At 45.5% G+C, this 24664-nt stretch overlaps 2 protein-coding genes across 5 annotated transcripts in view; both read left to right on the forward strand.

Annotated features, from left to right (window-relative positions):
• The first annotated feature begins 1039 nt into the window (after nt 1–1039).
• Nucleotides 1040–19333, forward strand: PIGO (phosphatidylinositol glycan anchor biosynthesis class O). Of its 4 annotated transcripts, none has more exons than XM_073553147.1 (11): nt 1040–1603; nt 6110–6600; nt 7643–7786; nt 9180–9303; nt 9474–9633; nt 9721–9882; nt 10435–11995; nt 13057–13260; nt 13404–13609; nt 15509–15579; nt 16010–19333. In XM_073553147.1, exons 2-11 carry the CDS (start codon nt 6120–6122, stop codon nt 16137–16139), a joined length of 3243 nt encoding a protein of 1080 aa, XP_073409248.1. In that variant the 5' UTR covers nt 1040–1603; nt 6110–6119; the 3' UTR covers nt 16140–19333. The 4 variants fall into 4 exon arrangements, with proteins under 4 accessions (XP_073409248.1, XP_073409249.1, XP_073409246.1 ...); XM_073553145.1 differs by lacking the exon at nt 1040–1603 and adding an exon at nt 2409–2575; XM_073553146.1 differs by lacking the exon at nt 1040–1603 and adding an exon at nt 2595–2676.
• Nucleotides 19334–20018: 685 nt separating this feature from the next.
• Nucleotides 20019–24664, forward strand: part of LOC141056379 (uncharacterized) — a 34740-nt gene continuing 30094 nt past the window's right edge. The window contains exon 1 of the mRNA XM_073553149.1: nt 20019–20214. The gene's annotated coding sequence lies outside the window, so the exon portion shown is untranslated. The remainder of the gene's footprint in view (nt 20215–24664) is intronic.

A 24664-nucleotide genomic window follows, 5' to 3' on the forward strand; every position in this document is an offset into this window, starting at 1 on the left:
ACCCGCGACAGCCCAATGGCCGCACGATTTTCTTCTACTTTGGCCAGTGTGGTGCAACGAGGTTTTGCTGTTTGTGACCGGCTGCACCATTTGGCCTGACACTAATGGTTGAGAAAGCAAAAATGATTGAAAAGTTTGTACAGAAAGTAGATTCTTGATGCAAATCCAGCAGAGTAATTCTGGTGACCGCTGCAGCAGGAGTCAGAAACCCTTTCTTTGGATCCCTGTATCATGTCTTGCACCCGGAGGTGCTGGGTCAAAGGCAACTGGAATGTTCCTCCTCCTGTTCTTGGCCACTTAACGTGGTTTTCAGGCTTTGAAAAAAAAAAAAATCATGGGGAGAAGAAGAAAATGAAGGAAAGAAGCAATAATCACCCCTGGGATCCAGCGCTGCCGCTCTGATCGCTTCCTCCGGATCGCTAGTGATGATGGCTCCTGACCTCACAATGTGGATCCAGTAAGCAAAAAATGGATCTGTTACAAATGAAAGAAAAACCGATGGATGATTAATGGATCCATTTTCAATAGACATCACTGGTAAAAAAAAACGGATCCAGCAGAGATCAGTTATTTAGAAGGTTGTGTCAGCACTTTTTTCCAGCGGATCACTACTGGACATGTGAACACGGCCTTAGATAAATGCTCGGCAGCAGATATCTCTTGCGACTCCCCATACATTGGATGAACTCTCCTATGTCCTCTATGAGAGACGCGTTCCCAGACCCCTCCGGCCGCTCATCTCGGAGGAGAACAAAAGGATCTGTGGTTGGAAGCCCCAATACCTGTTGTGGGTCTATTAGTCTGATTACTGGAGCGTTTCCTCTTCTTCCATCTTCAGGAGTGCACTGCTACTCCACGGGAGCGGTGCGCTCTTCATGATTAAGAGTTTGGACTGGCGGCAGGCAGAGATCTCTGATCACAAGGTGACACTTTGCGGCTGCAGGTTGGTGGTGAGAGAGCACAGCCCCAAAAATGGCAGCTGGTTCAGGACGAGTGGGCGACCATGGAATGAATCCCTGGGAGAGACTGAACTCAGTGATTGGCTGCAGTGTTGTCGATGTGATGTCGGCGATACAGACAATATTAGACGCTGGGAGCAATGGCTTCAATGCAAAGCTGGATCCAGGGAGGGTGATTAGGGCGCACCTTTTTTTCTGCAGCCAGGGAGACGAGGGGCTTTCTTGTTTTGTTGGAGGTTGAGGAGGAAAAGTCGAAAGTGAAAAGAGACCCTGTGGAGCCGCCCTGCACACAGACCAATGGTCCGCAGGTGAAACTGTATCGTGCTCCATTTTGGAGCCGACCAAGATCGCTGGTTCATTTTGTGGCTCCTCCATCCCTCCGCCGTGAGGGCGAACACATGGAGCCACACACCCCTGTTTTGCCTGGGCACTGGCCTGTCTGAATCCGGCCAAAATGTGTCAGTGCGAACAAGGCCTAACCCCGACCTGTGAGGTAGTGACTGTGGAGGAGCCGCCATGATGGACATCAGTGCCATAGCGATATGTCTGTAAAGTGATGTGACGCTATCTCCTAACGCTCAATCCCAACACAAAGTCTGTGCCTCATCGTAGGCAGGAGGCTCACAGCCCACAGAGATTCGCAGGTAATATCCTCCTTAAAGGGGTCGTCCACCTTACAAACGTTTTCTTTTCTAACTTGAATACCTGCGTTTAGAGCTAACGTTCGTCTTTGCAATTGGATAGAATTAAAAACGCTGTGTTGCTGGCTTTCTATAGCGTCTGTGCTGCCGAATGAGTCAACTGAGAATCGGTCTGTGAGCTCGTCCTGACATCAGGCAGGAGACTTTAACTCTTTCATGGTTTTTTTTTTTCTGCGCTCCCCTCAGCTGATTTATGACCACAGATCGCATCAAAGTTGAATACATAGAGAAACGAAGACCCCCCGATTCATCATTTGTGGGGGGGGATGTCACTTTTTTTTTTCTTTGCCTTTTTTCATGATTTGACGTATTTTGTTCCATGTTTTCCCAAGTAGCGCGCGTGATTCAAGAATTTGTTGCAGGAGGGACGGGGTGACTGGAGAGGAGTTGCTCCAAATTTTACCTGGAAAAACTAAACGCCTCCAATTAAGTGGAATAAGGAAAAAAAAAAAAAAAAAAAGAGGCGATCACAGATGAAATAGACTAGGTGAAAATAGAATAATGGAAAACACAAAAAAAAAAACCTGTGAAAATCAGTGCAAGCAAAATGCTACTGAGCATGCGCCCTCAGGCTGCAATACCACCTACTGCCCAGTAGATGTCGCTTCGGTTAGCTCTTACTAGGCAGAAGGGCAAACAAAATGCTACTGAGCATGCGCCCTCAGGCTGCAATACCACCTACTGCCCAGTAGATGTCGCTTCGGTTAGCTCTTACTAGGCATAAGGGCAAACTAAATGCTACTGAGCAAGCGCCATGAAGCTGCAATCCTACCTCCGGCCAGTAGATGTCGCAAGGCGGCGCTTCTATCAGCTCTTCTCTCTGTGGTAGCGTTGCCGTGGTGACGCTGTCCTCTTCCGGGTGCTCCTGACCTCGGAGTGAATGTGAGGACGGAGCGCGGCAGCTGCCGGTGCCAGGTACAGCGGAGAGCGGCCGCCATTATTACCAGTGGTCGTTATGTCTCACCGTGTTACATTATTAACCCCTGCAGCTCTGGGAGGACACACACTGGGGGCTGGTGGGTTATTACAGGCCTCTGCTGCACCCACTGTCTGTGGTCGGGGAGGATTCACATGTTGTGGGGGGTTTTGTAATTATTGGTTTATACCCTTTGGGGCGTTTTTGGAGTCTTTGGTAAAAAATGAGCGAATCCCTCAAAATCCAAAATCACATGAGAAGGGGCCACCCCCCCCCCATCCCCAAAGGGGGAAGCGATTCGTAATGAATGGGCAGTATTGCTTTAGTCTTTGGGGGCTGGGAAGGGGTTAAACACTAATAAGTAGCGGTCACGACGTGCGATGCCCCCCGTGACTGCGTGAGGACAAGCACAGGCCGCAGCCCCGGAAGAACGGACCACCGGGGGCTGCGATGGACTACGTGGGGAACGGGGAGTCTAATTTTTTTTTTTTTCAATTTAACCCCTTTCGTAATAATTTGTTTTGAATCTGTTTGCTCATGTCCAGGCTCTAGCAATTGTTCTATATGAACTAGGTCTTAGGAAAATGACCGGAGAAGGATAAGCTGTGACTGACTGCACCAAGACCTGACCGTACAAACAGCGACCTGTGCCTAAACCAGGAGACACATCGCCATGTGTGACTGTAAAAAGAAATAGGCTTACCGGGGACTTCCCACAAACAACTCATTTGAATCAATAGATCTTGGAATAATAATAGATTCCACAATTGGGTGGGTTTAAAATGTTCCTGTGCCGAGATAATCATATACACGTGCCGCTGCTGTGTACTGTGTAATGGCTGTGTCTGACCATACAGGGACGTGGTCTGATCACACCACAGCTCCTGGGCAGGGGAGGAAGCAAGAGTATACAGATAGAATCAGCTGTGAACAGGAACATTTTATTTAAACACATCCAGTTGTGGAAATTATTATTATTCCAAGATCTATTGATTAAAATCCACTTTTAATTTAACTTTGTGGGGAAAATCCCTTTAAAGGGTTGCTTCCTAGATGGCTATTTTCTGATTTCCCTTGAAAAAGCAAGCCGTATTGCAATTTACTGCTTATTAGAATGTGCAGCCGTCCTTGAGATATTGTCAGTTTTCTTTGGTTTACAACTAGTTGCCTAGGAGACCGACCACCGCTGCCGTGTAGCTTGTTAGCGCCGCTTTGAAGCTGGCCAGATTAGGAGATAGCAGTGTGCTGCAGCAATGCTGTGCGGCTTCACAATGAGTGTTTACAAGCCAAATGGAAAAGAGCATGTAAGCGCTGCATGTTCGGCTGTCTGGCAGCAGTGGTCGGCCTCCATGGCAGCGAGATGTAAACAAAAAAGCGCTAATATTGCAAGAACAGTTGAATATTTTATTAAGCAGTAAATTCCAAAAGTGCTTGTACTTACACTCATTATCTGACAATATACCTCTATGGAGAGGAGAAATAACCCTTTAAGTAACATTTCCATCACAGTGTTATAGTTCAGGACAAAGATGTGCATTTATGACGGCTGTGGCAATCCAGTTAGTTCCCTGTGTATCCGTAAATTGCAGACCACAGACATCTGATAAGCGTCTGCAATTTACTCACAGGCTGAATTCTCTGTCCTATTAATGGGCATAGATGGAAAGCCCCATATCTCACTCCCTCAATTCCTTTACACATCCCCCCCAGTAAGTCCTATATGGTAGCAGTGCAGTCAGTTGAAGGCAGATATGCTGAACATTGCTTTACATTTTTGGTAATTCACTATAGTTTTTTTTCATCTCATTCAAAAAACCGTGCGGGACAAATTGTATTATTTAAAGAGTTGCTCAGCTACTTTGATTGTCCTATTGTCAGATCGCCCCCCCCCCCCCCCCCGACACACCCACTAATCACCTCTGTCAACTGTGTAGTGGTAGAGCCTGGGTACTGCAGGTCCAATTATTAGGAGTGGATCTGCAGTACCTATCTTCTGCCACTACACATTTGATGGAACTGTGCTGTTAAGCTCCGCAACCACTTAAAGGGAACCTGTCACCACCTGCAGGCATTTTTAAGTAAAAGAGCCACCTTGTGCAGCACTAATGCTGCATTCTGTCAAGGTGGCTCTTTTATTTACCTGATATTTGTCAGGGGGGAAGGGCTTTCGCCCCTGGACTCAGACGCCTCACATATGTCAGTCATGTCAGGCTTTTGAATTTGGCGCCGTCTCCTCAGTGTTCATTTCTTTTACTCATGCCTGCTGCACCGCTACCCTGCTTAGCTCCGCCCCTACTGGTCACATGGTGCTGACGTCATCACAGGTCCTGCTGCACCACTGAAAGAATATTACAGCGCAGATGCAAGAAAAAGAAATGAACGCTGAGGAGGCGGCGCCGCCAAATTCAAAAGCTGGACATGAATGACGTATGTGAAGCGTCTGTGTCCAGGGGGGAAAGCCCTGCCCCCCTGACAAATATCAGGTATGTCTGACCAATTTTAAAAAAGATTATTTCTGCGGTGGAAGGTACCCAAAATAAAAGAGCCACCTTGACAGAATGCAGCATTAGTGCTGCACAAGGTGGCTCTTTTACTTAAATATGCCTGCGGGGGGTGACAGGTTCCCTTTAATATCAGGCTGCAACCAGCAGTGAAAATAGCTGATTGGTGGGGTGCTGGTTGTCAAACCCTGGCTCATCTTATATTTGCACAAATACTGTCATATACGTCACATAAGAGACGCTGAGACTCTGCCATATGCATCATGTAGGAGACGCTAACGCTCTGTCGTATACGTCCCATAGGAGATGCTGAGACTCTGCCGTATACGTCCCATAGGAGACGCTGAAACTCTGCCATATATAGTCCCATGTGAACGCTGAGACTCTGCTGTGTATGTCCTATAGGAGACGCCGAGATTCTGCCGCGTACGTCACATGGGAGACGCCGAGACTCTGCCGCGTACGTCACATGGGAGACGCCGAGACTCTGCCGCGTACGTCACATGGGAGGCGCCGAGACTTTGCCGCGTACGTCACATGGGAGGCGCCGAGACTCTGCCGCGTACGTCACAGGGGAGACGCCGAGACTCTGCCGCGTACGTCACAGGGTAGACGCCGAGACTCTGCCGCGTACGTCACAGGGGAGACGCCGAGACTCTGCCGCGTACGTCACAGGGGAGACGCCGAGACTCTGCCGCGTACGTCACAGGGGAGACGCCGAGACTCTGCCGCGTACGTCACAGGGGAGACGCCGAGACTCTGCCGCGTACGTCACAGGGGAGACGCCGAGACTCTGCCGCGTACGTCAAATAGGCTGTAGCACAATTCTGGGTACTACAGATATCCGCAACAGGCGCTGCCAGACCTAATTACAGCTTGTGCTGTGTCAGACTGATATTTATCAGTATCACTTGCCTGGAGAGCCCCTTTAAGGAATTGCTATGTAGACTGTTTATGATCACATGCTCATATATTATATGACTAGAACGCTGCAGTTATGGTTTTGCTCACTGTTCTACGTCTCTTGTTCAGATCTTGCAGGATGAAGAGGGCGCTGCTGCTTCTCCTCCTGGCCTGGCTCTCTGTCTCCTTTTACTCCGGCATTTGGCTTTTCATGAGCGGATTCCTTCTCATGAGAATTGAGCTTAATAACCAGAGTCAATGCTCATTGCCGCCGTCTGCTGCTCTCCACCTCCACGCTGGCCCCTGTTGGTTCCCGCAGAGATTTGAGAAGGCAGTTATAGTCATTATCGATGCTCTCAAATATGACTTTGCCCGATACAACCCAGCAAACGCCAACCCGAAGCCATATGAGAACAAGCTGGGTGTGATCCACCAGCTCACCACTTCACAACCGCAGCATGCCAGGCTTTACCCTTTTCGGGCAGACCCTCCGACCACCACCATGCAGAGGATTAAAGGATTCACCACAGGTTCACTGCCGACGTTTGTGGATGTGGGAAGCAACTTTGCCAGTTATGCCATTCAGGAGGACAACTTGATCCATCAGATGGTACAAAATGGTGCGTGTTGTCACTGGGATATTTTCATTCTGACTTCTGCGTTTGTCCTGAGAGCTGAATAAGGGTCATAGACAGTATATTACCCATATTAAAATGGACATAGCACTTATATGGGTTGTCCACTCTTTGATTTAAATGTCAGACCCTTTAAATATGTCAGCAAACCAGGTTGGTGGTGGTCCGGAGTCTGTGACCCCTATGATCAGCTCTGTACACTCTTTAGAGTTGTATCTTTTTGGTTCTGGAGTTTGGTGGAGAGTTGTTGCTCCCCGCAGGGCTGTGGAGTCGGAGTCGTGGAGTCGGTGCTCATTTTGGTGGAGTCGGAGTTGGAGTCGGTATAAAATGGACCGACTCCGACTCCTAAAATATATAATAAATTGGGTACAGTAGTTCAATGCAGGATGTGCTGAATATTTTTTCATAGGAATTTGGGAAAGTTATGAAATGTCCTATAAATGGCTGTTCTATTCCTGATCTAAGGCTACATTCACACACAGCGTTTTTCCTGTGTTTTTTGAGGATACGTTTTTCAGCTGCAAAAGCAGATCATCTTTTTAAAAAACTGCATCACCTGAAAGGTTTTTGAGCTCATAGATAATGTTACTCAATAGCAAAAGCAGATTAGAAATCTGCTCTATCTATCCATTTATCCATATCTGTCTATCCATATCGTATCTGTACCAAAAAGAATGAAAACCGGGTAGTACACCAATATACGGTATATTCTGTTCTATCTAAATATCTTGATTATTGGATCATAAAAATGATTAAATGTCTGAGGTTCACATTGTACTACAATAAATTTTTCACTTAAATATAAGCAATATGTGTCGGAGTTGGAGTCGGTGTAAGAGAAATTGAGGAGTCGGAGTCGCAGGTTTGGCTTACCGACTCCACAGCCCTGGCTCCCCGATATCTGTGCTGATGGCTTCTGACATGTCTTTCTGGTGTTTCCATATACCCTCAAATTACTATTTTAACATTTAATATATTCTGTAAGGTATGACTGTGCTGTCACTGAGATACTGTCCATGACTTACAGGGAAGAGAGTGGTGTTCATGGGGGATGACACCTGGGATGGGCTGTTCCCCAGAAAGTTCTACAAGTCTTATTTCTTCCCATCCTTCAATGTAAAGGATCTGCATACCGTGGACAACGGGATCTTACAGCATCTGTACCCAACTGGTGAGTGACATTACCTGAATATTTTATTTCTTATGGACGGGCATTTTTATGTTTCCTGATCAGATCATGGAAGGTGGAGGCCAGTTGCTCTCCTGTAGATATGGTGAAAAAATTGTGTTTTCCATCTTTCCTTCTTTTATTCTCCATTGCATCGTCTTTATGTTTTGGTTTTGCCATGTTCGTTTTGTGGTCACTAGATCTGGACTGAAGCAAATATTTCAAGGAAAAATGCACCAAGAAAGATCTAGTGATTATACTGTTGAGGTATATTAGAGCTCCTCATCAATCCAATGAGTTTAGGCATAGATAGTATTAAAACATGTAAGAACTTACTGCCACAAAATGGTTGCAGATCGCACCTAAAATCTGAAGGCCAATGCTGACTACTCCTTCCTCATAGCTCCTAGGGGTTCTGAAATGTAAAATGTAATTTTAATGTTGCACTCAGCTCTTCCTGGCTGTGGTTTGAGAAGAACCAAAGGACCTACTTCTCTGCTACAATGCTCAGTGGGACTCATCCTGATTAGTGATGAGTGAGTATACTCTTTGCTCTGGTTTTCCCGAGCATGCCCGGGTGATCTCCGTATTTTGACGTGCTCGAGGATTTAGTGTTTGTCAACGCATCTGCATGATTTGCGGCTGCTAGACAGGCTGAATACATGTGAGGATTGCCTGTTTGTTAGGAATTACACACATGTATTCAGGCTGTCTAGCAGCCGCAAATCATGCAGCTGCGTCGACAAACACTAAATCCTAAATCTACGAGCACCCCAAAATACTTGGAGATCACCCGAGCATGCTCGGGAAAACCCGAGCAACGAGTATACTCTCTCATCACTAATCAGGATGAGTCCCACTGAGCATTGTAGCAGAGAAGTAGGTCCTTTGGTTCTTCTCAAATCACAGCCAGGAAGAGCTGAGTGCAACATTAAAATTACATTTTACATTTCAGAACCCCTAGGAGCTATGAGGAAGGAGTAGTCAGCATTGGTCTTCAGATTTTAGGTGCGATCTGTAAACATTTTGTGAATTCAGACCTAATTTTTAGTAGACAACTCTGAAATGCTGCTGTGTTTTAGAAAAAAGCATAATTTAAGTCGCAGGGGACTGAGCCGCACATGAGAGTAGTCGGACAGGCTTTTTGTAAGCAGCTTCTTTACTGTCAAGAGAGCAGGTTTTGCCTGCAGAAAAAACGTACCAGTAATGCAACATGTGAACATAGCCTTACACGGCACCATAGAAATGATCTGACACTCCATGTAACACATGCGCCTTCTGTATCATCCACAACAATAACCCGTGTGTGACGCTGTTCTTCGCTCTAAATTGTTGAACACCCCTAAAATGGAGGACGTCTTCTCTTAACCAGACACCTTGTGATTTGTCTGAACAGTGGACGGAGGAGACTGGGATGTAGTCATCGCCCATTTTCTTGGTGTTGATCATTGCGGGCACAAACATGGCCCGGACCACCCAGAGACTGCCAAGAAACTGATGCAGATGAATCAAGTCATCATGTGAGAGCAACTGTTTTTTATACTGCTTGTGTTACATTTTAATAAAATGATATTGTAGATATTCTAAGAATTTCCCCAGCCCCGGATCCAATGTTTGGATCCGTCACCAACAATAAACGTTGTAAATGTTCTAAATATCTGGTAAAATAAGTTGTGGTCTTGTTCCACAGGTCACTCATCGAGCATCTGGATGACAGGACACTGCTGGTGGTGGCCGGAGACCATGGGATGACGGACACCGGAGACCACGGAGGAGACAGTGAAAAGGAAGTGACTGCAGCGCTCTTCTTGTACAGCAAGGCCCTTCTGTTCGGCGACCAGCTACACATGGTATTACTTTTTGGCAGGGTTAACAACAGATAATGGGTAATATCCCCCATAGGGAGAGAACGTGCTAACAGTACTTTTATTTCTTAGGACCCTGCAGCAGTTCCTCAAGTGAACCTGGTGCCGAGCCTGTCGCTGCTCCTCGGTATTCCCATTCCATACAGTAACCTGGGAGCTGTTATTGACGACCTCTTTGGTTTCCCTGAAGATAAGTTATCAAAGACCAGCGCTTACCACCTCAATGCCCAGCAGGTACTTTTATGCACTGTGTATATTCCTATAGTGTGTCTGTTGCCCATTTTTACCTACATTTTTCTACCCTTTTAGAATAGTAGCACTTAAATGCCATAACTAAGACTAAATACTGAAAAAAATATGGAAATCAAAAAAGCATTCAAGACTACAACAAGATATACTATCCTTAGACCAGTTATGTAAAGCATGTGGCTGCGGCTCTCCAGCTGGCATAGTAGGCCCTGACGGCTGCAGACACTACATTCTCACGGTGCGCAGCGTGTGCTTTTATCTCACACTTCAGTGAGCCCTTACTTCTGTACACCCTTTTGGGCCTGGCAGATACCGAAAGTGTTCAGGAGGGCCTACGTCTGATGGTGCACTTTAAGCCCGGTCAAGCTAAAGTCTCGGAGTTTTGCTCTGTTCATTAATGCACCTGCTGACAAGTGGCTTTAATGACCACAAATCCATGTATGCTCTCTGGGGGCTTGTACTTTCCTTCTGATAGCTACTTGTTGAGTATCTCAGTATCAGTGGTTTCCTACATCTGCTTTTTTCTTTCTCTTATAGGTGGCTCGCTACTTGGACTCCTATTCTCGAGCTGCGGGGGACTTACCCGCTGAGAAGTTAAGAGCTTTGGCGGATCTGTTTACCTCATTGACAGCAGAATATGAGCAGCTTCTGTCACAGCGGGATCAGCTGCCTGAGGGAGAGATGGAGGCTCATCTGCAGAAGACTATACTTGGGTTCCAGGGCTACCTGACCCAAGCCAGGAGTGTCTGCATGGAGTCGTGGGCTCGCTTCCACCCTGTGCATATGCTCGTGGGCTGCGTCATTCTGCTGGCCTCCTGTTTCCTCTGTTACATCATCGCAGAGGCTGGGGCAGCCGTGACTTTACCTTACAAGTATTTGTTAGGATATCCTTTTCTCTTTTCTTTAATGGTTACTGCTGTGCTGGGCCTGGCAACATGGATGTCCGTGGTAGCACTTGATCTCGTAACTCTTTATGCCACAGCCACTGTGGTTTCCCAGATCAGTTTTTTCTTCAGCTTTCAGAGAAAGAAGTGTTCACAGATGAGATGGAGGACGCGTCCATTTCATCTCCTACTGTCCGGCCCTTGCGTTGTGCTTTTTTTCCGCTGCTGTTCCTTGTTTTCAGACAGTTACGTGGTTGCAGAAGGGACCGTGGCACCTTTCCTTCTCACGTCTCTGCTCTCGGTGACTGTGGTGAAGCTACATTGGGATGGCAAACTAACGCTGCCAACATTTTCCCCTCTAGGCGAGTCTTTGAAAGCTTCCCTGACCCCAGCTTACAGGAAGGACGGCACCAGCCTTATGTGGTTACTGGCAGCACTGGGGATTTGTGTTCGTCTGTCAGGACTATTCCATAATTGCCGGGAGGAGACTCCAGATTGTCAGCCGTCCTCCTTCCTGTCCCCCCTCTCCAGCGTTCAGGACCCTCAGATGAAGAACTTCTGCTATGTTTGCTGCGTTGTGTGTCTTGGTTTCATGGTCTTCCTCATCAGAAAGTGGCTGCAACATTATGGTAACCTGAACAGCTCCTCTCCGCTGGTGCTGTTTGTCCGCTGGGGCCTTTCTCTTATCGTTCTAGGAATCGCTTGCTACTGGGCCCTGAGCGCAGGGACAGAGGATAGTCTCCCAAAGCTGCGGGAGCTCACACAGCTCGCCCTTGTGACCTGTCCCAGAGCTATCTACGCCATGGCCGTCCTGGGCCTCCTCCTGGCTTTGTGGAGCCCTATGACAATCTATATGAAGAGCCGGGCCTCTGATGATGACCACACAGTAACCACTTACCGCGGAGCCCCCGGCTCTGCAGCCGAACTGCAACACGTAATCCCCCAGATCTACAGGAAAATGCAGCGCACACTGAAGAGCCGCCTCCAGCTCGGGCGCGAGGGAGAGGATAGGAAGAGTAGAGCGGCGGTTGAGGCCTACGGTCTGGGCAGCGTGTACTCCGCCAGCATAGTGATCACCCTGTCTATCCTGACTCTGCTCCTGATATTGCTGCACAGCGAGAGGCTGACCCCGGCCTTCCTGCTGCTCTTATTAGAGGCCTTCGTTATCTTGCACATCCACGGACATGTCTCCAATCTTTACAGTGACGGTGTTGGTAAGTAAGCATATAGTCCAGCATTGTGGCTGCTGGATTTGCTGAAATTAAAGGGATTGTCCAGCTGAAAACAATTCTCTTTTTAAATGTGATTATTATTAATACAATCGAGCGCTCCCACTCTCTGCAAGGAACGGGGCGTTGCTGACTAGCTCATTTCAGTAGCCAAGACACCCCTCTTCTGTACGTCCTATTGATAACCAGAGAAGAGTATGTCCTAGCTCGTGAAATGAGAAGTCAGTCCATCCCCTTCACACCAAGGAGTTCTTAGATGCTGACATAGTGTCCTATCTCTTGTATTAAACCTTCCACTTGTCTTTCACTCTCTCGAGCGTTCCTAGCGTCACCACCATAGCGAAGCCAGCCCACTTCTCTGTAGCATCGTATGACTAAAGAAAACTGCCAGGAAGAAAATATATCAAACTCGCAAAATATATAGCTTTTATTAAATTACCAGTTAAAACACACAACTGCAAAAAAAACAGTCACAAAATACATAACCGAGAGATGTGCCTATACGATGGGATTATCAAGCCCCAATAAACTCCCAAGAGGTAGGAAATTGTCCCTATTATACCCTAGTTTGCACCCGACACTGATATCTGCAGGTTAGGGCATCTTTGGAAATGTATGAGTAAGTTGTATATCTTGTATTTTTTCTTGATTTGGACCACCCCTTTAAACTGTATTTTAATATATCACATAGACATAACTTTGGAATATGTTTCTACCGGGAACGTAACCAATATGGTGACCATTACTGCTCTTCCCAACAAGCATGGGGACACAATAACATTTTTTGCACACATCTGGCCCATTTTAAATTATAGGGATGGTCGGCGTATTTCCTGAAATAATGACATTTAGATTGAGATGTGCTCATTAATGCTCTTTGAACACCCACCCATGACTATTTGGGGTCTGATTTGGATGGAGGGGTCTGCGTAATTCCTGTCCTCGTACCTGCCAGCTTCTAGGCTCTTAGTCTTGCTGATTGCCCGGTATTGTAACTTATGGAATATGACATTGATTTGAATTTTTATGCTATTTTCTTTCTGCAGAATTGTTTAGTGTCCCCTGGTACGCTGTGCTGGCGTGGTCCCTGGCCTCCTGCCAGAACTTCTACACCACCGGTCACCAGCCAGTCTTCCCTGCCATCCACTGGAACTCTGCTTTTGTGGGAATTCGGGACGGACACACGAATAATATCATCCCAGCCCTGATGGTCGCAGCGAACACTTTCTCCGCCAACATCCTATTCTCAGGTACCCATCCATTCTGCATTCTACAGACGTTGGATTTCTGGTGCCCTTCGATGCGGACGCCTCATGCAGAACATACGGATCACACCAGGAACATGTTTGTATTAACGGTTTTCATTAAATTCTATTTCTCTCTCCTGAGGAAGCCGGATCATGTCTGTTACTACTTTGGCCATTTTTGTGTGAAGCCACAGCTTCCCGAAGAAAGAAAGGTAAAAAGGAGAGCCGAGAGGGGGAGACTGAAGACTATGATATGCCCATGATGGAAATGAGGCTTCGGGAGGATCCAGACAGGTTCTCTGTAGCTCTGCTGCAGCTTGGGACCAAGTATCTCTTCATCCAGGGAGTGCAGGTACCTGATTCACGGGGTTACATTTAACTGTACGTATTAAAGAAAACCTTCAGATGCCATGTCATATGTATTATCAGAACGCAACCCAAATAAATCACATGCCCATGTCGGCATGTATTCTGCCTCTCTGCACTCACGATTATATGTATTGTGTTAGGCTATGTGCACACTCTAGCGTTTTTAAACGCTCAGGAAAAGGATCCCCTTTCCAGAAATCGCGTGTCTCTTTCCGCGCGTTTTTTGCGCGATTTTTGACGCGTTTTTGACACGCGATTTCTGGCATCATTGGGGATGGCTAAAAACGCTCAGCAATGCGGAAATTAATGAGCATGCTGCGTTTTTAGCCGCTAAGCGATTCCTGAGCGGTTAAAAATGCATGCATTGGCACAGAAAGCCAAAAACGCATGCTAATTAATTTGATGCATCTTTTAAGCGTTTCTGCAGCGTCTGAGCCGGCTCAAACGCTGCGGAAACGCTTAAAAAAACGCATCGTGTGCACACAGCCTTAGCATATTAAATGCCACTGTCAACATCTGATAATGGCATTAACAGCATGCCAGCATGGGGGTGCGTTATTCCCTGCGCCTGTGAAGTGATCGCGGGCTGCTATGACAGACCTCTGACTGCCATCATGGAGCTCTGTTGAAACCGCGCCTGTGGCCGAGCTTCAAAGGAGACCATGATGTTTAATATACAACGGTATACTGTACATAGCAGTATATAGCAGAAGCGATCAGACAATTGCAGGTTCAAGTTCCCTAAGGGATGAATAAATATGGTAAAAAAAAAATAGAAATATGAATTTGAATTGCCCTCATTTTCCCCCCATTAACTATATGATATTAAAAAAAAAAATATCGCCACATCCAAAAAAAAGTCTGATCTATCCAAATATTAAACACTATATTAAACGTCATTAAACACTAAAATCAAAACTCCAAAATTGCTTTTTTTGTTTATTTTGTTACCAAAAGGGTGTAAAACAAAAACGTGTGTGTGTGTGTGTATATATATATATATATATATATATATATATATATATATATATATATATATATATATATATATATATAATATTTACACATTTTTACCACGCCATGTACACCATAAAAACAGTTCCCACAAAGCAATGTCAGAATTGCAGGGGTTTTTTTCTTGTTTTTTTTCTTGATTTCACCGCACTTGGGTTTGTTTTTTTTTTTTCCTGTATTCCAGTAGAGTATATGATAAAATATGTGGTGTAATTCACAAAAATCAAGCCCTCGTACGTCTGTGGACAGGAAAAAAAAGGAAAAACAGAAATTGAGCATGTTGCGCAAAGGGTTTAATTATTTTTTTCTTTAAAATATTTACTTTTTTTCACCTATCACTATATAAAAAATAAGACTCCAGCAGCCTCTGTAAGCGCTAAGATGTCTGCAATCATTGTATATAGAAATTGTGCACGTCATTAAATTCAATTGACTGACACATGCACTACTGAACTGTATTGGAAGTAAGTAAAGAGCAGTTTCTCATCAAAGCAAAGATTATTGTGAAGGGGGGAGGAGGAGGTGAGCTGTGATATTGCCTACTGTGAATGGTGGAGCCCGTTTTATCTACTGTATATAGAAGCCTTACCGGTCACTGTGATCCTGCCTGTGATAACGGGACTGCTGAAAAGTCTTCTGTACAGAACAGGAAGTGTGAGTCTGGTATAAGTCCTAGTAACCAGTGTGAAAATTGCAAGCGTCCTGAATTATTATTTTGAAATATAGCTAGTAATAGAAAAGTTAAAAAGAAGCATCAAACATTTTGAAAAAAAAAAATACATTTAATGTAAAAAACTGTTTCAAACAAGAGGTAATTTTCTGACAACACCTTGCCTTTAATTCTAATATGATGTCTGTGACTTCCCAGCTGCTGTCCTGTGTCTGTGCTGCCATGGTACTCCGTCGCCATCTAATGGTCTGGAAAGTATTTGCACCAAAGTAAGTTTGACATGAGACTTTTTATTATCTACTTTTATATAACCCCAATATAATTAAAGGCTATCTGTCAGCAGGGTTTTCTATGTAATCTAAGAGCAGCATAATGTAGGGGCAGATACCCCAATTCCAGCAATGCATCATTTATTGGGCTGCTTGATGTAGTTTTGATAAAATCCCAGTTTTCTCTGCTGCAGATCTAGCTGAGCTGTGTATAACCCCGCCTAAACCACTGATTGGCAGCTTTCAGTTTACATTGTCAGCAAGCTGCCCATCAGTGGTGGGGGCGAGGTTACACAGATGAGCTGGACTGGCCTCCACGTGACACCTAGTCCTATAGCAATCTGAGCCGGGCAGAATGCAGCATAGCTTAGGTTACCGCTAGATGCTGGACAGCCACCGTCATCACGTCGTGTCTTTTTCTGTCTCCCAGGTTCCTGTTTGAAGGTTTGGGCTTTGTGGTCAGCAGCCTCTTCCTCCTCTTCGGAATTGCACTGGTGTTAAGGGTTGACTGTGCGGTCAGTAACTGGTTCAAGAACTTGACTGTGCAGCAGAACAGGTAGCGCAGGAGAAGATGGGAGACGGTTGCGGTGTCAACAGAGACTAGAATTCACTCAGTGCCTGGAGGACGCTTGTACCCACACACCTCAGTATGTCGACTTCTTTGGCATCGGGGGTCTGGATGGATTTGCACTACTAAATAACTTTTGTTTTTATCCTTTTGGAAGCTAAGGCCATCATATCCAGACATCAGTATGGAGGTGCTGTATTAACATCCGGGCATTTTGCACAATGGTTACAGGGAACCTCGCCACGGCCCCAGCATCCTGTGTAAACGGTACAACCAATGTGACCTAAGCCTATAAGGAACTCGCTGAACAGAGTTATTGGGGGCTTATGGTGGACCTGCATGCTGCCACAACAGGAATGGAAAAATATTGCCAAGGATTTTAGAATTTTAGAGGACTATTAAAAAAAAAAAAAAAAAAAAAAATGTTTTTGATAATTTGACATTGACCCTGAGTCCACACAGGGTATATTCTGTATATATTGTACCTCTCTGCAGCTACTGGCCAAACTACGGGTGTACAAATCGGTCTGAGATCGGACCTCAATGCACGGACTGGCAGCGACTATCCTGACCCGAGCGTGATGGCTTCTTATATTTCTATGCATCCGTCACGCTCAGGTCGGGAGAGCCATCGTACAGTCTGAGCATTGCGTTCTGATTTATACAGCCGTCTGAAGCCCTAATATTTGTGTGTACTTTCACTGATCACTTATGTTATTCAGAGCAGCAGGGAAGTTCGGCGTGAAACAAACTCCTGGTGACGCTTATCCTCCATACAATTTGATTGGAACAATCCAGTCATCCATGCCTTATGGCAGCTCTTTAGTAAAAGTTTGACTCTAAACAAAAAAAAAACAAATTTCCAGACTAAGTAACACAAATATGCACTTTATTAATGTTATTGACAAACTGGCTTATAATGGAGCGCAGCGTGTTTTTATTAGTTTTATTATTTGTTCACATCAGGCGTTGACTGATATCTTTTTAATCAGCATTTTTACCTCCCGCATCCTCTTTATACCGGTACACAGCAGTGGTTTGGTCAGACACCCACTTAAGCCCCCGTCACACGCAACAGCGATCTCACCGGCGAGATCGCTGTGTGTGACAGCTATCAGCGACCGGCCCCCCTGCTGATCGCTGTGGAAACCTCTGGACATTTTTGGGGTCGCTGGTCTGCCGCTGGCCAGCACGCATCGCTTGCGTGTTACAGGCAGGAGACCAGTGAGCAGGAGCTGTTAACTAGGGTAAGCGCAGGGTCTCTAAGGGGCGCGCAGCGCCTAGAAACCTGATGTGTACCTTAGTTATCAGCGCGCTGATGCAGGGAGCTGGTAACCAAGGTACACATCGGGTTTCTAAGTGACGCACGCCCTTTAGAAACCCGATGTGTACCTTGGTTACCAGCTCCCTGCATCAGCGCGCTGGTAACTAAAGTACACAGTGACGCCGCGCGCTCGGCATCGCTGGTGAAGCTGCCTGTTTGACAGCTCACCAGCGATCATGTAGCGACACACCAGCGATCCTGACACGTTGATATCGTTGTCGGGATCGCTGGTGAGTCGCTATGTGTGACGGGGCCCCTACAGGTGCTTCTCACAAAATTAGAATATCATCAAAAAGTGAATTTATTTCAGTTCTTCAATACAAAAAGTGAAACTCATATATTATATAGAGTCATTACACACAGAGTGATCTATTTCACTTGTTTATTTCTGTTAATGTTGATGATTATGGCTTACAGCCGATGAAAACCCAAAAGTCATTATCTCAGTAATGTATATTCCACCTCACATTTTACCCACTGTCCCCACACATCACCAACACATAGTCTTAACTTTTTTTTTTGGGGGGGGGGATCAAGCCACACTCCGGACCATGTTGCCATGTAGTGAAAACTCTGCAATTTTTTTGTGAAGAAAATCTGTCCACTGTGCGTTTAAAGACACGATAAAACTGCTTTTTTGTGTGTGTTTTTTATTTTATATCATAGGCTTTTTGGGGAGCTTGAAAAAAAAATGCATATGAAAAACCACAATTGCTTTTTTAAGGGGTTGTCCACCAATTGAACAACCCCTTCTTTAAGGGAACCTAACAGCTGATGCATGCTGTGCCCAATCCATGGGCAGCATACGTTCCAGCAGTCCTACAGGGCTGAAATCATACAGCCAGTGTCTGATACATGCTGCTCGGTGGTTCGGGCACCAAGATTCAGCTCTCTGGTTCCCTTTAAATGGAGCAGTGCCCCACGTCAAATAAAAGGACAGGCACTGATCTAGGTGTTATCGACACTGTGAGCACTGCAGCCTATCATAAGCAAGTCCTCTAAGTGGTCTAATAAAAAGTGGCAAAAAATGTTATATATATACAAACAAAATAAATATGTTCAAATTATCCTCATTTTCTATAAACATAACTAGCAAAACATGGAGCATTAATACGCATGCTAATGTAAAATTATTCCATAAGGGGAACGTCAGGACAAAAAGAAAAGGTGAAGCTTCAGAATTGCTGTTTTTTCCCTGAAAAAAAAGTGATCAAAGTATCGTATGCACCCCAAAATGGTAAAAAAAAAAAAAAAAAAAAAGTATGAAGTGTAAGAAAACCTAAAAGCCAGTGGTGGATTATGGTGGAATGAATGGTGTCATTCAGAACTGCACCTGCCTGTCCAGCACGGTACACGTGTGCGGTCCTGAGCGTCGCACTCCTACTGGGCCTCTGACTGTAGTGCAGCATTGACACGGGTCGCCATGTGCTAGGCGTCAGGCGCGGCATCACACAGGTGCGCTGGTCATGTTGGTGGGCACACATGAGGCAGTATAGGGCATAGCAGCACTTTCCTGCTGAGATAGCGACACCCCGAGGTGAACATTTCTGCCAAAAAGCACATGAAGGTAGGCGCTATCACAGCAGCAGAGAACATCTGGGTATGTATTTCCCACCAGTCTGCATTATTTAGCGTCTCGCTTTCTGCCATATTTTGCCTCATACTCCATCCTGTTGTGGGTAGTGTGAATATCACCTCTGCAATCATTGATGATGTACTATTACATGTGCTGGTTTGGCCACATGTCCCCCTTGTCATATGAGCTGTGTCCTCTCCTGCTGCCAGTGCAATTTTCATACTGTGAAATCCATTTTAATCCTGTTTGTCAAAAGTTAATAAAGCATATCCTTTTTTTTTTTTTACTTTGTGTGTTTTGTGGTAATTGTGCCAATTGTTTTTTTTTCTTGTTTGCTAGTGCCAGCCAGATCCCTTTATATGTCCACATAGAGGACCACCCAACATTAGCACCATGCCACATGGCAGATCTGTATGTAGGAAGGTATTGTATACGTCCTAATTTATAAAAAAAAAAAAATACTAAGGTCAAGCAGACGCATAGCTAGGGGTTCAGCTTAGGGTTGAGGGGTCCCTAACCAGGTACCCATGTTTACAGCTATGGTGTCACACCGTATGGGTTTGTACAGACAACCATATTTTCAGTGCGAGCCGACAAAACATCTGAATCCACTCAGACCAGTGTTACACTATGGGGCTATGCACATGTCCAGGTGTTCTGAGGAAAAACAAGTTGCAGCATGCGCGATTTGCCTCCATAAATTGGATCGCACTCGGGCATTCAAGTACACAGGTCCATGAAACAGTCGGACCTCACTCAGATGACATCCAAGTGATATCCTATTGTGGTGTATCAACTAATGGTCTATGGAGAGACAGGTGTGTATCGCACAGAAAGAGGTCTGCGGCAATCTGAATCCAGGACAGGTTGCTGGGTCTTGTATTCCCACAAACCTGTAATTTATCAAAGGGCTGGATTTAAGTGTTAATCAGAAGTGATGGGTGGGACTGGTTAACCACACACCTCCCAGGGGGTGTGCTCCTGTGAACACAGGAAGAAGGTCCTACATATTTCCTGTGGGCAACACATGGCACATGGGGGAAGTCCATGTGTGAGACAGGAGCTGACTGGAGCTTCTGAAGGTCCACAAAGCACCAAGGGTCTGAGTGACTACCATGGGCCAGATGAAGCCAGGCTGGGGAAAACCAAAGGTGCTGTTATAACCAGGTAACCTCGAATCTGGGGAATTGTGTCTCGACGGACATCAGGCATTTGAACTGTGCGAACGGAACCGGACTGTGGGCTCTGTATGGTTCACGTGCCCAGCCAGGGGTTATGGAGTGGTTTCTGATTCTGTAATGAACCCGAGTTGGACTTGTTTAAAGGAAGAATCTGCTGTGTAGTTGGCTATTGCTGCCAAGCGAGTATACCCCAGCCCGCTTAGTGATCGCTGCGTCACACTATTTTCATGAACTGACTATTATTATTCTCCATATCTGAGAAGAAAATGGATCCGACTCTGATCAAATCTAATTTGAATCAGTCTGATTAGCATAATCGCACCGTTTTTCTTGGATGGACAAAATACGTTTGTGGGACTCAAAGCTACAACTCGTCTCCCAAGAAAGAGATATTTTTACATAATTTGCGTTTTATTGCATGAAATAAATGTTTGATACAATAGAAAAACAGAACTTAATATTTGCAGAAACCTTTGTTTGCAGTTACAGAGGTCAGACGTTTCCTGTAGTTCTTGACCAAGCTTGCACAGACTGCAGCAGGGATTTTGGCCCACTCCTCCATACAGATCTTTCAGGTTACGGGGCAGTCACTGGGCAACATTGAGTTTCAGCTCCCTCCAAAGATTTTCTATTGGGTTCAGGTCTGGAGACTGGCTAGGCCTCTCCAGGACCCTGAAATGCTTCTTAAGTAACCATTCCTTAGTTGCCCTGGCTGTGTTTTGGGTCATTGGGTCATCCTAGTAGACCCAGCCACGACCCATCTTCAATGCTCTTACTGAAGGAAGGAGGTTGTTGGCCAAAATCTCACGATACATGACCCCATCCATCCTCCCTTCAGTACGGTGCAGTTGTCCTGTCCTCTTTGCAGAAAAGCACCCCCAAAGTAAGATGTTTGCTCCACCATGCTTCAGGACGGTGTTCTTGCAGTTGCACTCATCCTTCTTCCAAACACGACGAGTGAAGTTGATACCACATGACCTTCTCCCATGCCTCCTCTGGATCATCCAGATGGACATTAGCGAACTTCAAACGGGCCTGGACATGTGCTGGCGTGAGCCAGGGGACCTTGCGAGCCCTGCAGGATTTTAATCCATGACAGCGTAGTGCGTTACTAACAGTAATGTTTGAGACTGTTTTGTCCCAGCTCTCTTCTGGTCATTGACCAGGTCCTGCTGTGTAGTTCTGGTCTGATTTCTGGCCTTTCTCAGAATCATCCTTGCCCCACGAGGCAAGATCTTGCCTGGAGCCCCAGACCAAGGAAGATTGACAGTCATCTTGTGTTTCTTCCATTCTCCAATAATTGTGCCAACAGTTGTTGCCTTCTCACCGAGCTGCTTGCCTTTTGTCCTGTAGCCCATCCCAGCCTTGTGCAGGTCTACAATTTTGTCCCTGTTGTCCTTAGACAGCTCTTTGGTATTGGCCATGGTGGAGAGGTTGGAGTGTGATTCGGTGTGTGGACAGGCGTCTTTTATACAGGTAACAAGTTCAAACAGGTGCAATTAATACAGGTAATGAGTGCAGAGTAGGAGGCTTCTTAACGCAAACCTAAAAAGTCTGAGAGCGCCAGAATTCTTGCTGGTTGGTAGGTGATCGAATACTTATTTCAGGCAATAAAATACAAATTACGGTATGTAAAAATCATACAATGTGATTTTCTGCTTTTTTATTTTTAGATTCCTTCTCTCACAGGTGAAGTGTACCTACGATAAAAATTACAGACTTCTCCATTCTTTGTAGATGGAAAAACTTGCAAAAGTGGCAGTGTATCAAATACTTACTATCCCCACTGTAAAGTTATAACTCCTAGTAGAAAAGAAAGAAACAAAAGTGCAAGAATGAAGATCGACTGTGGCGAAAAGGGGGTTAAGTCTTGCTGGCCTTGAGGATGCCTCCTCCGTAGATCAGACTGGTTTCTCCAGCGCTCAGATGCCAGATTGGATTGAGAGCTCAGGGTTTTGGAGACAAGTCGTCACCCTGATCTCTGTGACGTGTTCATCAAACTATTCCTGAACAAGTTTTGTGACAGAGGCATTGTCGTGCTGAAATTTGGCGCTGCCATGAAGTGGGGGAGGGGCGGACTTGGTCCGTGCAATTATTAGGTGGGTGGTATAGGTCACAGCCACATGATGCCAGGACACAAGGTTCCCCGACAGGACACTGCCCCATCACAGCTCTTCCTCTCTTTTCCTATAGAGCAATTATGGTAAACCCTTTAGAGACCGGAGTGCCCAAACTGCAATACAAATTATTTGCAAAGTGCCCTGAATACTGAGGTTTTAGATTAGAAAGACAACTCGTACATTAGCGCGCTATAGAGTTCATATCAAGGAGCTTGTAAGCGCTGAACTCCAAGCCACCACTTGTAGTGAAGGTCTTTTCTTGAGAATGGAGAGGATATTTAATGAAAAGTAAAATTGCAAAGTTGTTTGTTTTTACAACCTCTTTGCAGTTGGAACCCTTTATCATGATGAGAACAAACCCTTTAAGGCAGGGATGTCAAACTCAAATACACAGAAGGCCAAAATTAAAAGCTTGCAGAAAGTTGCAGGCCAACCTTGATATTTGTTAAAAAAAAAAATGTCTGCAGATGGGCCAATGACCTAATATAAATATGTAATAAAGGATAAAAAAAACTTTGAATAAAACAGATAAAGTATGATGCAAACAAAAGTGCTCCCAAACACAGTATGATACACCCACAGTGGACTCCTCCACACGCAGAGCATGATGACCCTACTGTACCCCCCCCTCAGTTCCCCCAACAAAGAATGGTGACCCCATCACTGTAGGATTCTCCAACTGTAATCCCCACACAGCGCTCCATACAGTACAATGGCCGCAAAAAATGCTCCATACAGTATGACTCCACATAGTGGTCCATACAGTATAATTGCCCCAAATAGTGCTCCATACAGCATAATGGCCCGACATAGTCCTCCATACAGTATAATGGCCCCACACAGTGCTCCATATAGTATAACGGCCTCACATAGTGCTCCATATAGTATAATGCCTCACATAGTATTTCATACAGTATAATGGCCTCACATAGTCCTCCATACAGTATAATGGCCTCACATAGTGCTTCATACAGTATAATGGCCTCACATAGTGCTCCATTCAGCATAATGGCCCCACATAGTGCTCCATACAGTATAATAGCCCCACATAGTGCTCCATATAGTATAACGGCCTCACATAGTGCTTCATACAGTATAATGGCCTCACATAGTCCTCCATACAGTATAATGGCCCCACATAGTGCTCCATACAGTATAATGGCCCCACATAGTGCTCCATACAGTATAATGGCCCCACATAGTGCTGCATACTGTATAATGGCCTCACATAGTGCTCAATACTGTATAATGGCCCCACATAGTGCTCCATACTGTATAATGGCCCCACATAGTCCCCCATACAGTATAATGACCCCACATAGTCCTCCATACAGTATAATGGCCCCACATAGTGCTCCATACAGTATAATGGCCCCACATAGTGCTCCATACAGTATAATGGCCCCACATAGTGCTCCATACAGTATAATGACCCCACATAGTCCTCCATACAGTATAATGGCCCCACATAGTGCTCCATACAGTATAATGGCCCCACATAGTGCTCCATACAGTATAATGGCCCCACATAGTGCTCCATACAGTATAATGACCCCACATAGTCCTCCATACAGTATAATGGCCCCACATAGTGCTCCATACAGTATAATGGCCCCACATAGTGCTGCATACTGTATAATGGCCTCACATAGTGCTCCATACAGTATAATGGCCCCACATAGTGCTCCATACAGTATAATGGCCCCACATAGTGCTTCATACAGTATAATGGCCCCACATAGTGCTCCATACAGTATAATGGGCCCCACATAGTGCTCCATACAGTATAATAGCCCCACATAGTGCTCCATATAGTATAATGCCTCACATAGTACTTCATACAGTATAATGGCCTCACATAGTCCTCCATACAGTATAATGGCCTCACATAGTGCTTCATATAGTATAACGGCCTCACATAGTGCTTCATACAGTATAATGGCCTCACATAGTCCTCCATACAGTATAATGGCCCCACATAGTGCTCCATACAGTATAATGGCCCCACATAGTGCTGCATACTGTATAATGGCCTCACATAGTGCTCCATACTGTATAATGGCCCCACATAGTGCTCCATACTGTATAATGGCCCCACATAGTCCCCCATACAGTATAATGACCCCACATAGTGCTCCATACTGTATAATGGCCCCACATAGTCCCCCATACAGTATAATGACCCCACATAGTCCTCCATACAGTATAATGGCCCCACATAGTGCTCCATACAGTATAATGGCCCCACATAGTGCTCCATACAGTATAATGGCCCCACATAGTGCTCCATACAGTATAATGACCCCACATAGTCCT

This window comes from Dendrobates tinctorius, unplaced genomic scaffold (assembly GCF_039654945.1).
Source record: "Dendrobates tinctorius isolate UK_male_01 unplaced genomic scaffold, ASM3965494v1 ptg000197l, whole genome shotgun sequence".
NCBI classification, from domain to species: Eukaryota; Metazoa; Chordata; class Amphibia; order Anura; family Dendrobatidae; genus Dendrobates; species Dendrobates tinctorius.